The 15,102-nt window shown below is 45.0% G+C and overlaps 1 protein-coding gene across 2 annotated transcripts in view; it reads left to right on the top strand.

Moving 5' to 3' along the window:
• SLC14A2 (solute carrier family 14 member 2) overlaps window positions 1–15,102 on the top strand; it is a 175,439-nt gene that overhangs the window by 37,965 nt on the left and 122,372 nt on the right. The window contains exon 1 of one of the 2 annotated variants that reach the window (XM_004579529.2): window positions 11,412–11,547. The exons of the other annotated variant lie outside the window; for it this stretch is intronic. Coding sequence (XP_004579586.2) covers window positions 11,539–11,547 — 9 coding nt within the window. The 5' untranslated portion in view covers window positions 11,412–11,538. Of the gene's footprint in view, window positions 1–11,411; window positions 11,548–15,102 lie in introns of those variants that run through there. 2 annotated transcript variants of the gene reach the window in all.

The following is a 15,102-nucleotide window of genomic DNA, read 5'->3' as shown; positions in this document are numbered from 1 at the left end:
TTCGTCTAAGAACTTGGAGGGCTCATGGCCCTGGACTTCGAGCAGGTGAATGATCCTGATTACCTGCCTCCTAAAGAGCGAAATGATTTGAACTCTGTTAAAAAAAATTCTGATTAGAAAGAAAATGAAGAGTCCATAAGTGGCTTCCAAGACATTCTTTCCTGTTCTTAACTAACTCATCGGTAAACTAAAACAGTTTCCAATGCATCTCTATAGTCAGTCATGCAAAGAAGAGATAGCTCAATCTCCCTGTCTCTGCCTCTCTCTCTCTCTCTCTCTCTCTCTCTCTCTCTCTCTCTCTCCCCCTCCTCAGTCACTCACTGCCTCCCTCTCCACAAGCTTTCTTTCTCACTAATTCTCTCTCTGTGTTTCAGTCAACATTTTAGTCAAGATTATAGATTTTTTTCAATGAAATAACTACTATTATCCAGGAAGATTCAGTTCTCATTGATTAGCACAGAGGAGATAAAGGTTTAAAATAAGAGAGAAAATATTGACAGGAAAACCAAGATAAAGTTGTAGCAGCCTTTCAAGTCATTGGGAGGGACAAGGATGCAAAAATAAGTTATATAGAAAGTAAGAGTTAAGGCAAGAAAAGCCAGATCATGTGTTGTCAGCAATCTGGCACTACAGTGACTAAGATCTTGCACCTTGCAAGCCCTCATCCCTGCCTCCAATGGCTTATTCTCACAGATGATCCCAAAGACCAAAACTTTTGAGAAGCTCCTTTGCAATGAACCTTCTCTTCAGAGGTGTCTAACATGGGAACCCACACCACTGCTTTTCTACAGAATGCAGATTCATGAGCTGCCAGCCAGGCTTTGGCTGCATGGAGGAAAGAGTAATGCTTCTTTGGCGTTGAGCCTGGAAGAGCGGTAAAAAGCATCTGACCCAGCCTCCACTTAACAGAGGCAGGGGAAACAAAACCTAGGAGGCAGCAATGTCCAAAATCACACCTCCAGCTTGGGCAGAGCCAGGCCTGGAGCACTTCTCCCTCATCTCCTCATTCCACTTCCCACGTCCTGGTCTCAGTTTCAGAAAATTGAGGTTGATGGGCAAGGTTCAGTAAGACAGTGAATCTCTGAGCTTCAAGGTTCTTACGCGTAAAATTAGGTACATGGAAACCAGCAATGCTGAAGATTTCTTAAATGTGCTAAGCGTTTTTCATGATAATTCTCATGTCTATACCTGATAATAATTTTTAACATTTTATAATAGTCATCAAGCTGTGAAGGGAAAAGCTGAGTCTGTGAGAGTAACAAAATCCCTCAAGATTATGCAGCTCAGAGAGTTAGAATTTGAATCCCATTTCCAGTGCTTTGTCCCTTGCCCCCAGCAATACTCAGCATAGAGCTGGAGGAAAATGAGGAGAGTATAGGACTGATGGCCAAGCCCTTCCCACTGCCAGGCTCCTATAGGGGGCTCCCAACCAGCAAAAACAAGGAGTTCCCCATAACCCAAGCCCATGAAAAATGGAATGCAGAAGCAAGTTTCCAAGCCAGCCTGTCCAACTCTATCACAGAATATCACAGTCGTTATCCCTCTGCCTGCTCATCAGGGCCCAGACTCCAGAAAGCACATCAACACATCAACCAGCTGCAGATTGAAGAGTACCTTCAGGCACATTCCCCATTCCAGGATCATCAAAATACTCTCAGAACCAACAGCAGTCCTCCCTTCCCCCAACACACACACACACACACACACACACACACACACAGAGAAGAAATCAGAGAAGGAGCCTACTGAGGTGACGGCTCACTAGCTTGTCCTCATCCTGCATGCCCTATAGGGCAGCCTCTCCAGCTGGCATTTACAAAGACCATCACTTTGCTTTGCATTCAGGATACTTCTCCACCAGCCTATGCTTAGAGCTGGCTGCCCTGCTGGATGTGTCTTTGGACACTCGCTCACTGTCACACATGTGCACAAGTCCTGTCATTTTTATTATTTTTTAAAGATTTATTTTTATTACAAAGTCAGATATACAGAGAGAGGAGGAGAGACAGAGAGGAAGATCTTTTGTCTGATGATTCACTCCCCAAGTGAGCCGCAACGGGCCGGTGCGCGCCTATCTGAAGCCAGGAACCTGGAACCTCCTCCGGGTCTCCCACATGGGTGCAGGGTCCCAATGCATTGGGCTGTCCTCGACTGCTTTCCCAGGCCACAAGCAGGGAGCTGGATGGGAACTGGAGCTGCCAGGATTAGACCCGGCGCCCACACAGGATCCTGGGGCGTTCAAGGCGAGGACTTTAGCCGCTAGGCCACGCCACCGGGCCCAGTCCTGTCATTTTTAATAAAATATTTTTTGTTCCCTTTCACTCTGGAAATGCAATGGAGTGTTCTGCAGTGAAGAGGCCAAAAAGGTAGCCACCCACATGACATGATTTTACAGACAACACGAAGCTCCCTATTGCTAGCTCCTGTGTCAACTCTCATTGAATTGTTTTCTGAATCACTCCAAGCCAACAGTCTTGGTTTTTTTCCCAGCCTTCTATGGCAGTTACACCTGGAACAGACATGTTGACACTTGGCACATCCTTGACACTCATTTCTGTCCAAAGTGTCACTTTATTAAGTATGATCTTGATTATCATTCCACTGTTTATTATGTAATGTTATATAGCACTGTGGAGAAAGGACTGTATTTGGGGATCACTGAGTTCAACAATATACAAGAGTAGTTTAAGCATTGTCTGAAAAGACTCTCTTATAGTGCTCAAAGGTGGAGCCTGTCAGGACAACCTTTTCCAAGACTTTCGTCCATAAGTCATCTGCCCCTCCTTAAATGTCCGCTTCAGCTGTATTCTTGTGGACATCTCTGGCTTGGCAAGCAAAATTAGTAGCCCCCTCCCTGTGCTCCCTCCCATAGCCCTTTGAACTCATCTTTGTTACTGCCTTATCACCGTGATTCATAGTTGCCTCAATATCTGCATGCTCACCCACCTGAAAGGTCAGTGCCAGGTGACTCAGTGCCCTTACCTGAAAGAGCTTGGAGTAGGGGTCTCAGATGCCAGGCTTGAAGACCAAGGAAGGTGGAACTAGATGAGAAATGAGAATGAAACCAATCCGAGGATCCAAAATCCAACCAATAAAAATTCTCTTATTTGGTTCAAGGGGTCTTTATGAGATGCACTGATTTTAAGAAAAGAAAACAGATCCCAGGTGATGTGATGTTGCTACAGGGGTTTAAGACCCCATCTGTCTACCAGGAAGTTCACTTTGGCAAGGAAAACAGCACTACAGGAAATTTTCAGGCATTAGAAGTATTTGAAAATAGGGCCCGGCGGCGTGGCCTAGCGGCTAAAGTCCTCGCCTTGAACGCCCCGGGATCCCATATGGGCGCCGGTTCTAATCCTGGCAGCTCCAGTTCCCATCCAGCTCCCTGCTTGTGGCCTGGGAAGGCAGTCGAGGATGGTTCAATGCATTGGGACCCTGCACCCGTGTGGGAGACCCGGAGGAGGAGGTTCCAGGTTCCCGGCTTCGGATCGGCGCGCACCGACCGTTGCGGCTCACTTGGGGAGTGAATCATCGGACAGAAGATCTTCCTCTCTGTCTCTCCTCCTCTCTGTAAATCTGATTTTGTAATAAAATGAATAAATCTAAAAAAAAAAAATAGGGTATGGTGACACCAAGGTACTGAGTAATCAGACTACACATGGCAGAACCCCATAGCAAGAGGCAGGTAGGGCAGAAAATGGACTTTCAGCTCTAAGCAAGAACCCAGGCAAACAGACTAGCATTTGAAACCTTGTTCTTTGCACAAATGGGAGTGAGGACGCTGAATAGGTAAACTGAGACAAAAACTCAGCTGCAGGAACCATAGATTTCCAAGCAAAAAAAAGTATTTGAGGACTGCATACCCCCATGAAGCATCTGCAAGTAAGACTAATTTCAGCCTTTGTCAACTGGTGGAAGCAGACTCCCAAATGAGTCTTTGTCCTCGGCAGGTGTAACTCAGGAATTGGATATGAACTAGACCAGCATGAGAAGAGTGGGAAGGAAAGAAGCAAAGCCAGATGGGGAGAAACTAAAGCCAAAAAGAAGGGTCCTTTCCCAATTTACATCTGCTATACCTGATCCGTTGTCAGCAGTCAAGAGAAATTTGTTGGAGCAGAGTTAGGAAAGAGAAAAGGCTTCCAGATACCTTTCCATCATTTTGGCAGGTAACTCCCAGCCTTCCTGGCGAGGTTCTGCTTACTGGAACCCTCTGACCAGTGCCACAGAGAAAGTGCAATTCCCCTCCTGCACTGTTGCTCATTACCAAGAAAAATGACAGCTTGATGGTCTTCCAGCAAGAGAGAAAGATCTATTTCATGTGGAAGTTTGATAATTGATTAGGGCAATAGATTTTCTTCAGGGCAGCCTCTCTGGGAAAGTCTGGCTAGGGCGCAAGGTTTCCATACATCAGGCTCACTCTGCCGTCAAGTGTGTCTTGGAAGATGAGATCACAAGGCCATTACTGGAGTAGGGGGTGGGCTGAAAGGGTGGGAAGTCAGAGTGGAATTCCCAGACATCATTTCTCAACAGTGAGGGCCATGGCAAGTTCAGAATTCTTTCAAGTTTTCTGTAAGCAACTTTTAGAGAAATCTATCGCCAAAAAGCCATCTACTCTAGGGTGTGATCAAAGCAAGTGATTCTAAGAGAATCTCTGTGGACCAAGCTCCAGCCCAAGAAACAACTACTGGCCTAGTGGGTCAGCATCTGCAGAGGTATACAATGGCAGCTACCCTACACCCTCAGCACAGTAGTATCCTCAGAGTTCACAACAACGTAAGATGACTATAGGGGCTAGCTTTTCACCTACGCTTGTTCTCAATGAAGCAACATGTGAGGCACGTCCTAATCTTACAAGTATATCCCACCACCTGCCTCAACATTTACTTTTAACTCTCTGTATGCCTCTGGATCAAAACCTACTTCTTTTGGAAAATCTTTTAGATCCATCATTTACTTTCCAATGTGAATATAAATCATTATGTTCTGTTTCTCAGAAGAATATTCATTTCATGTCTTTCATGAAGCCTCTGGTAGAGAAATTTCCAGCATCATTGTATTGATAAGAAGTAGGGTGAGGATGTATACAAGGGACAAAGTGCATTTTGTAATGATGTTTGCATTGTCATGACACTGCCTCATAGTGACATGACACATTTCATTATATAATGCTACTGCTTTTTTTCCATAGTCATGGCATCATCTTCTAAATTAGTTATGGCCAATAAGACTCAAACACAAAGTTGATTATGATCCTGTATATTTAGCTATGTGTATGTAAGGGATTGGTTGGTTGATCGTGCCTGGATTTCCTGGTGCCAGGTGACTCAACATTCTCCACAGGAATTGGGTTTGGGGACCCACAAACAGTGAATGCACAAAGATGCATCTCTATAGTTGGACTGATGACTTAACATGCTCCTTGGACCGGAGCCATTCTTATTTTTGTCTGTTCAGACCCAAGATGCAAGGATTGTCTCAGTGGATCAAACTGCGATCTAAACTTAATCAATACTAGCTAACCCTAGAAGGAATGGAGGCAGGAAGGCAGGAAGGCAGGAAGGCAGGAAAGCAGGCAGGCAGGGATGGAGGGAAGGAGGGAAGGAGGGAAGGAAGGAAGGAGGGAAGGAAGGAAGGAAGGAGGGAAGGAAGGAAGGAAGGAAGGAAGGAAGGAAGGAAGGAAGGAAGGAAGGAAGGAAGGAAGGAAGGAAGGAAGGAAAGCTCTGGAAACTGGACCTAGGGATAGAAGGAGTTAAGGCTGTGCTCCAGGGAAGGTCAGAGAGGACCTCTGTGAGCAGAGAAAGCACCCCATGGGGTGCAACTCAAGTCTTGAAAGGTGGGTGGTTTCTAAAAGAGAAGACAGGAAAACCTGGTCCTCACTCCCATGGTTTGGGAACAAGTCAGACAGGGTCTCTGCTCTCCTAGGACAAACAACTTGGTACCATGTGCACAGGTCATCAAAGAACATGGAAGATCCAGAGCCGAGCCCTGACAATTTTCCTCATGCAGGCAGAGCTCTTCCCATGAATTCATCTGCCTCTTGTTAGCTTGGGGAAGACTGCCTGAGTCAGCAGCAGGGCAGACCAAATGACCTCCCTAAGTAACTTCTCATGAGAGGCAGCCTGGCTGATTTGGTTTGGCTGGAATTCCGAGACATTCCAATATCTGCACAAAGGTCAGGGCCTCACCCCAGCCAGGCTGACCTCAGCTTTCCCCTCCCCAAAGATAATTGTGCCTTTATGTCTCCAAAACAAGGCCTGTTGTGGGCAACTATTGGAAGTGACATGCTGTCTTCTGATGGGAATGAAAGGATCTGAAGTGGCCAAAAGCCTTCTCAGCAGGAGGGTTTGTTATTCTTTTAATTGTGGCATTAAACCTCAGGCTAACGTTACATAAACATTCATGCTGCTATCCAACTTGCCGAATTAGTTTCTTGTGACAGACTTGATCAGGGCCAGGGCCAGGCTCACCCGCAGGTAAAGGCAGACACCAATTCTCAGTGAGGAGTTGTAAATCCTGGAAGTTGAGTTACTCCAAACCCGACCTTCCCTCCCAGAGTTTTCTCGCCTTTTGACTGATGCTGGAAATTCCACCTTTGGGATTTGGGGTATTCTACTGAAAACTTTAATCCCTTTTTCCCTGGGAAGGGATAATAGCTAAATTCACAGAGGTGCAAAAACCTACAAGTCTGCTGGTAACTGAGTCCTATGTTTTATTGCAGTTGTCATAGAAAATTGTTTAACTGGAATGCCCAAATTAATATTATGGCTTAACCCTGATGTCTTAAAATAACAATACTGAACACAACATCTCAATTCAGTTAGTTTTCTCCTTTGTCTTAGAGAAAAATGGAATAGGTTGCAGGATATATTTTCCAAGATGAAATCCCTTTCTTTGAAAGATCTCTTAGACGAAACATAGAGCATACAACTTTGGGTTATTCCAGGATTTTTCATTTTTCCTTGAATATCCACTGTATTTACTGGAAAGGTAGAGTTACAATGGCAAAGAGAAGCTAGAGAGCAAGAAGGGCCTACCCACTACCTGATTCACACCTTCAATGGTATGAGGGCAGGTTTCATTCTGAAACCAAGAGCCTGGGATTCCATCCAATTGTCCCACGTGGGTGCAGGGACCCAAGCAGCCATCTTCTTCTGATTTCCTAGGCATCTTAGTGAGACACTGGGTCAGAAATAGAGCAAATAAAACTTGAACTAGAGCTCACATGGGATGAAGTTGTTACACAGCACAGCTTAACTGGCTGTGCCACAACGCTCGTCCCACTCCAGGATCTCTGAAACACCTTTAGGAATGTCCGTCTAAGGTAGACAGGCTGCTTCTCTCCACATTCTATATACTTGAGCTTCTCTCCTTTATTAAGTATTCCAACTTTTTAAAAATGAATAATAATGCTTTTTTAAAAAAAATGTACCCATTATTTGCATAGACTTGGTGTTAAATTCCAACCCAAGTCCTATATGATAGTGTTTATATTAGTCATTCATTCATTCATTCAGTTTACCTATCAACTGTTACTCTGCCTACCAACTATGGGAGGTCCCAGCACAGATTCACAGGCTAGCAGTGAAAGAGCACAAAACATAAAAGGGACCTGACAGTACCCAGTTGAAGGGACTCTTACCTGGAAAAGGCCTAGGAAACCCTGCACAGAGAGGTGGCTCCATTTTCAGGTAACTGGACTCAAATACTGGTGCCCAGTATTTGTGTTTAAGTATTTATATTTATGATTAAGATATTGTGACCAGAATTCACTCCTGCTTTGTGTTTTCATTCAAAGATAGAGATTCTGAGTGATGAGAGAGAGTGAAAAATGTTTTTTCTAGCTTTGCTCTTACATTAACAAAGAACAGGAGGCTCTCGGGTTCTTGGACTTCTCTTCCAGAGAGTGCCCTCTTAGCTCCTTCTCTCTGGAGAGTCATGCCAAGGGCAAGCAAACTGGTTTGCACAGGTGTCAGAGAAAGCGAGATGTATCTGCCATGCTTCTGGCGAGCTCAGAGACCCAGCTGGCAGGAAGCCAGCCTGGTGGCATGCAAGGAATATAACACACAATCTAAATGCAAGCATCCGGGGCCTGTTTGGGGAATCAATTAACAGTAAGCACATACATGCATTTACAAAACAGCAGTGTGCAAGAGTGTACCCACAATGTAATTGGAAACTGAAATAATACCAGAAGGAATAATCATTTAAAAAATCTTCACCAAAAAGCCAAGAATAATATTAAGAAAATAAAATAAAAAATGTCGTCCATCTGCAGAGTTACATCCTTAGGGAAGCAATGTGGAACACACTAACAAGCAATTGAATCCGCGCATAAATGAACTGAAATTCATGCAGGCAACAAAAGGCAAGGTGGCGTGTGGATTGAAGAAATCTCCCTTGTAGATTTACTATCCCTGAATCAAGCAGAGTTCCATTTGATCGCTTCTTGTAGGAGATGGGATGCTCAGAGGCTGGGCATGACCCTCGAGGGAAATTATCCTTTATCTGCCCATTCACAGAATCCTCAGCGTTAGTTTCAAACCTGGATCATCCTCTCTCACTCCCACATGCTCATGCCAGTGCGTGAGTGCTAGCACACGCACAGGCACACACCTCACTCACTCCCCGCCCCAGGGAATCCCATTCACATCATTTCCTGCGAGCTGCCTGTTGGGGAAGCATCTCTGGCAGAGAACTAATTGGGATAAGCAGACAGAGTAAACACAAAGAGGGGGAAGAGAGCTTGTACCACACTACAACCTGGGCATGTGGCAAATCAACAAGGTGCTAAGCCACCTATCTCCTGGCTAATGAAGTCAAGAAATTAAGTGAAAAGTTCAGAGAAACCCCATTCTGAGATCTGTTTGTATCCAGACTTTGTGGTCTGGAAGCCCTTTTGCTGTGAGACCTCTTTGAGGTGTGATTTCTGGATAAAATCAGAATCGAGTCCAACTTGTTCTAAGCTGGAAAGTATCGGGCATCTAGGAGTGTATTAAGTTACTCAAGAGACTCTACTGGGCATGTGCAATCCTTCACCTAGGTAGTTGAAAGCTGGCAGCTGCTGCCACCCCCACTTGGGAAATCACACCTGTAGCATGCTTGGAGATCTTTGGGTTCATGGCATCCCCTGTGGATACTACTTGGTTTAAGATACTAGAGAGTAGAAACTGTATTTGGTGTGTCTTAGGGACAGCAAAGATATTTTGCCTAAGTTCTTGGGATGAGCTTTATGGACTCTGCCAGCACTACATTTTCTATCAAAATAACCAAGGTGTAGCTGTTGCAGAAGTAAAGGCCACCATCAAAAAGATAAATAGATTTGAGTTGCTATCAAGTATAAGACCCAACTAAAATCTCCAAAATCTCATCAAAATTCTAAGTGTGCCACACCTTCCTGTTGACAGATCACCTGGAGACCTCAGGTGAGGCAAGGCATAGTTTGTGGGTCTATGAGCCCACCTTGAACATACGTCTTCTATCCCCTTGTGATGACACTTCGTTCTTTCATAATACTTGCTAACACACAATAACTTTGACTTATTGGCTATATCTACTTTATTTTTTTAAAGATTTATTTATTTCATTACAAAGTCAGATATACAGAGAGGAGGAGAGATAGAGAGAAAATCTTCCGTCCGATGTTTCACTCCCCAACTGAGCACAACAGCCGGTGCTGTGCCAATCTGAGGCTGGGAACCTGGAACCTCTTCCGGGTCTCCCATGTGGGTGCAGGGTCCCAAGCCTTTGGGCCATCCTCGACTGCTTTCCCAGGCCACAAGCAGGGAGCTGGATGGGAAGTGGAGCTGCCGGGATTAGAACCAGCGCCCATATGGGATCCTGGGGAGTTCAAGACGAGGACTTTATCCGCTAGGCCACGCCGCCGGGCCCGGCTACATCTACTTTAAATGGATCTTGTTCTACTAATGAAAATTTGTGGGAAAATTTGGTGTGTATAAAGTGAGTTAATTTGGAGAAATGTCCATCTGAAACTGTCCATTCTGAGGATGTGCAACCCACAGGACAAGAAGTGAAATGATGGCCTGGGGGAAGCATGAAATGCTGGAACTAGAAAACGTGGGTTCTCACACACCCAACTGTGTGACCTGGAACACGATCCATTTCCTCCTCCATAGGCCTAAAGAGAACAACTTACTTAAATTGTAGGCAATCATGCTAAGATAAGACAAGTGGTTTTGTAATCTGCAAAGCCTGTGTAAACAAACCTGCTGTTATTACATTGTTGCTATTGCAGGAGACCTGCATGAATGGCAGGTCCAGCATGTCTGAGTGACTCCAGAGCAGTATGGCAGGCTTGTCTGCCTCCTGCCACACTTTGCTGTGAGAGCCTCTGGCATCTAAATGACTGAGCCAGGCTACAGAGATGTCTGTGGCCCACTGACAGGCCCACCTGTGGCCTGGACCCAAACTAGCACTTCCCATTACTCATTTTTTTTTTATCAGATAACCATCAATATTCACATTTCATAGACCAATATTTTTACTTATTACCCACATTATTTATTTATTTGAGAGCAAGGAGGGAGAGAGAAAAGAGACAGAGACAGAGATCTCACCCATTGGTTCATTCCCCAAATGCCAATAATAGCCAGGGCTCTACTGGGGCACGGGAGGTCAACTAAAGTCACCCATGTGGGTGGCAGCAACCCAATTACTTGAGTTGTCACCACTGCATCCCAGGTTGGAAGGAAATTGGAGTCAGGAGCTAGAAACAAGAATGAAAGACAGGCAGTCTGATGTGACATGCAGGTGTCCTGTATCTTAGTTGCTAAACAAAACACGCATATTTGTAAGGGAGTTTTTAAGAGTTTAGGGGCCAGCCAGTAAAATGGCTTATCAAACTAATCCTCCACCTGCAGTTCTGGCATCCCATATGGGCGCATTTCAAGTCCTGACTATCCCACTTCCAATCCAGTTCCCTGCCTATGATCCGGGAAAGCTGCAGACAATGGTCCAATACTTGAGACCCTGCATCCACCCAGGAAACCCAGGAAAGACATTTAGGTGTGAAGAGACATCTTGGAAAAGACCTCCACAGAATAAGTTTGTTTCTTTTTTCCTTTCTTTTTTTTTTCCTAATTTACACTTAAAGAGAACAGATTTACATGTATCTGGCTCAGGTGACTTTTAAAATCCATTGTTTATCCTAAGCCAACCGGTGGCAAAATGTAATGTGTATGTATTTTGGTGAGTGTGGAAAATGAAGATTCCTACAGAATCAAATTCCTTGGGAATGGGTCTCCAAGTCTGCATTTGTACATGTCAGGTCACTCCTGGGGCTCCAGGTGAGGGAGGGAGAGAGGGAGATCTTGGCGGTGGCAAGAATAGGTTGTGGCTGATGATGACAGTGCACGGGTATGAGAAGAAATAGGCATTTACCCAGAGTCCTCTGGGGTAACTGCCACCAGCGTAATGGCTTCTTGAGCAGGCATCTCATGGTGGACAGTTCATGAGGAGGAAGGAGTGCCAGGAGGGGAGTCCGGAGATGGGCCCTCCCACCTAAGCTTGACTACTTGCCCCATGACTCAGGTACAGCAGTCATTTACCTTTCTCATCCTCAGTTTTCACTTTGTCAGTAAAGATAACAATTCTTCCCACCAGGCTATTACAGATTTTAAAGGGAGCACTGATACTACTTAAGCAATGTCAAGTACTCAGGCCATGATGTGTTATTAAAAGAAAGCATCTCTTAGCTTGAGCCTTGTTATCCCACTCTGCTAAACCCTAGAAGCATTCACAGGGGAAGGTCATGGTAAACTCCAAAAGGTGCCCCACTCTCAGACATGCCAGGCATTTCAGAGCAGGGGAGACTCCACCCTGCCATCGTCTACACAACTTCCCAGCACCATCCTTCAGATCCTGTCCCTCATTCTAAGGAAGATGGCCCTGAGCTCAGGACAGGAACAGCCCTAACAGGACATAACTCACAACTGGAATGCAAATGCCACAAGGCACATTTATTTTTGCAGTGACAGTTCCTGGGAAACAGGCCTAGTTCTCCACCTACCTCCAAAATAAGTTGATGGCTTTAGGACTTTCTTCAGGAAATTCCATTCATGCATGCATTCATTCATTCATTTTAGACCACAAAAGCGAATTAACTTATTTTAACAATATGCTTTTTGTTGTAGTTGTTGCTGCTGCTATTATTGATTGCTATGTGAGGGTTTCCATTAACTTAAAGTGTTTACTTTCCTTGGGGTCTTCTCTAACTCCCCAATTCTCGCTGACGTGTTGGTTCTTACCCAGCAGCTCCACCCACCCTACCTTGGGCAATAGATATCAGAGAATATTTTGTTCGGGATACCTGGTTTTGACAGTTTAGAATGCTTGGGGCTCCCTCCCTGACAAATTCTACTGTGCAGAATACCAAGCTTGGCATACATTCAACCAAAAAAACAGCTAGTCTATTCAGCATTCAAGTCAGGAATGGTCTTCTGGTCTTACCAGTTCTTAGTTTGCAGCAGGCAATGCTCTGTACTGATCACAGGAGGTGGTATAAAATTTGGAAGCATCCACTTCTCTAGCTGGTGTGAACTGCAGTCACTTTGAGGAAAGGATTAAATAGGTAAATGAAGCAAATGCCAAGTTTCTCCAGAGGCATCTGAATAGCTCAAGCCAAGCACCTGGAGACAGAAATTAAGCACCACAAATTTGGCTCCTCCAGGTTGCAGAGGCTACGGCCCTCACTCATCCCTTACCTGGTCACCACTTGTCTTGCTTTCAAATCTTCCTACCTACCACCCTCCCCTCCCCACCTCTGCCCTAGTGAGCCTCCACAAGGGGATACCTTCAAGAACATTATAACGTTATTCCACTTTTCCTGAAGCACAGGGGCCTCTGGTCACATGTGTCAACTACTTATCCAATATCTTCCATAGGCAACACCATACACTTTGTATGCATTTCACCACTGAACCCTCCTCACATTTGTCCTATAAAGAAGGTTTTGTTATCGTCATGTCACAGATGGGGGTTGCGGAAAAGTTAATAAACTTGCTCAAAGATGCAATTTGCAAAGGATGACATGATTATAAAATTATAACTCTTTTGAGAACACTGGGCTGCATCTGACAGCTGCCCTTCCTGGTCATTGTAGAAACTGGCAGTAATGCATAGGAAGTGTCTACAATTGAGTGTGAGACTTAGTAGGCACTTGGTAAACAATCTTTGTTACTACTACACCTAGTCTTTGGCTGGTAGTCTTGATTGTTTACCAGTCTGTGTTCACCTGGAGCCAGTGTCCTTAAGTGCCCTGACAAATGTCTGTATATACAATGTTTTTATTGGCAAGGTCCTCAATCGATGTCTGTTGATCTCTTTGCATTACACTGAACTTAATTGGGCCTTAAAGTTCTGGCAAGGGTTTGAACCGGGTGGGAAGAGGAGAAGACAAAGGCAATAAAGGGATGCACCCTTGCCCTGGTGTGAGACGTGCCCAACTATAACCAAGCCAAGGTGAAAGGTTGGAAGATGTCAGGAAAGCTTGGAACAGCCTGATCATCTCCTATAGGCAAGGGACACTGTGTCTGGTTCCTCGTCCAGACCCTCATGTCCAGCAGAATGCAGATAGAGAAATGAAACCATAAAGCTATAAACTTCATAGTGCCATTCCCTTGCATGATGTACTTGCCTTCCCTCCCCCAGCCTCTCCATCTATAAAGTCAGATGTAGACACCATGCCATTGCCAGTTCCTACGTTCCATGACTCTGGAACTACAAATGTAGTCTATAAACAAGGTGGCTCTGTTACAGCCCAAACATCTGCTGGCATCGTACCAACTAGCAATAAACACCTACTCTGTGCCAGCATCAGCCTTAGTACCCAGCAGAAACAGAAGAGAGGGAAGAATTACAAAACCCCAGTCCTCAAAGGGTCAAAATCTAGTATAGAAACCAGAATTAATGCTGAAGCCTGGTGAGGGCAGGGCTGCCGGGCACCAAGTGCTCATCCGCATAGTCCTGGCACCTGGCAGTCACTGCCCGTCTGGGCTCTCCAGGAAGCTTGTAGCTGGGAGACTACAGTGAAGCATCACCAGACCTGGATCCATGTTATGACAAGAGAGAGCAATGGGGCTTACAAACCACAGAAGGCCAATTACTCGCATGGTTCTTTCTGAAGGCACCTGTCCTGTTCCCAGTCATTCTTAATCTGAAAGATGCCCATCCCACCAGACTTCTAGATACTTCTTAAGATGGCCAAGAGACTGCCTGCTACGAGTCATCAAGAGCATTCACTTTTTTACAGTCACTTCAGGAACTGACTAGTAATTCTTGACTTCTATATCTGGAGATTCTGCTGTTCCTACTGTCTCACCTATTGAAAAGTTCCTCTAATTCACATGGACTTATCTGGTTCTAGACTACTCTACCTGTCCGGAGATTCCTTTTCCAATGCTTCCCACCTTAGCAAACTTGCAGCTCCCTGCTCCTCTTCCTTCATATTCTGTTTCCAGCTCCTCTGCCATTCTCTGAAAGGTCCTGTCATATCTCCTGGGACTGAATGCTCACGTCTGTTTGTCCTCTGCATGCCCAGTTCTCAGCACTTGGCTATTAACGGAACTCAGTAAATATCCATTTAATAAATAAGTGAATGAATGAGCCTAAAGTGTTCAAAAACTGTAACAAACATGTGGAAGGTGAAAAGTTTGTGTCCAGTCTGATTATCACAGATATCTGGTTCCCCTCTTGTTTCCCTTCCTGCCCACTCCAGACCTCAGATACTTGAGTCAAAAAACCTAGGGAGCTCTCTGCAGAATTTAGCAAGACTTCTGATAGGACTCATTCAAGAGGTTTGCAACACTTTCTTTCCGTTTTTTGACTGCAGGTGGTCACCAAAGATGGAATAATTTGAAACTTCCAAGGCAAATGATTCTCTGGGGTGAGAGTGAAGGGAAAGCCAGAAGAGGGGCACACAGAAAGAATCTTGTTTGTTATTAGGGTGAAATGCCATAAACTACCCTCCCTTCTGTCCTGGTGCAGCCTTTGAACTCCCTCTGACCTCCATGGAGAGTCTATCGCTCATGCAACAAAAGAAATAACTTGTACTTAATCACAGAAGCAAATAAATGAAACAAGGCCTTC

This window comes from Ochotona princeps, chromosome 18 (genome assembly GCF_030435755.1).
Source record: "Ochotona princeps isolate mOchPri1 chromosome 18, mOchPri1.hap1, whole genome shotgun sequence".
In the NCBI taxonomy this organism is placed as follows: domain Eukaryota; kingdom Metazoa; phylum Chordata; class Mammalia; order Lagomorpha; family Ochotonidae; genus Ochotona; species Ochotona princeps.
Note: the sequence above shows the minus strand (reverse complement) of the source record. Positions and strands in the feature narration are given on the sequence as shown.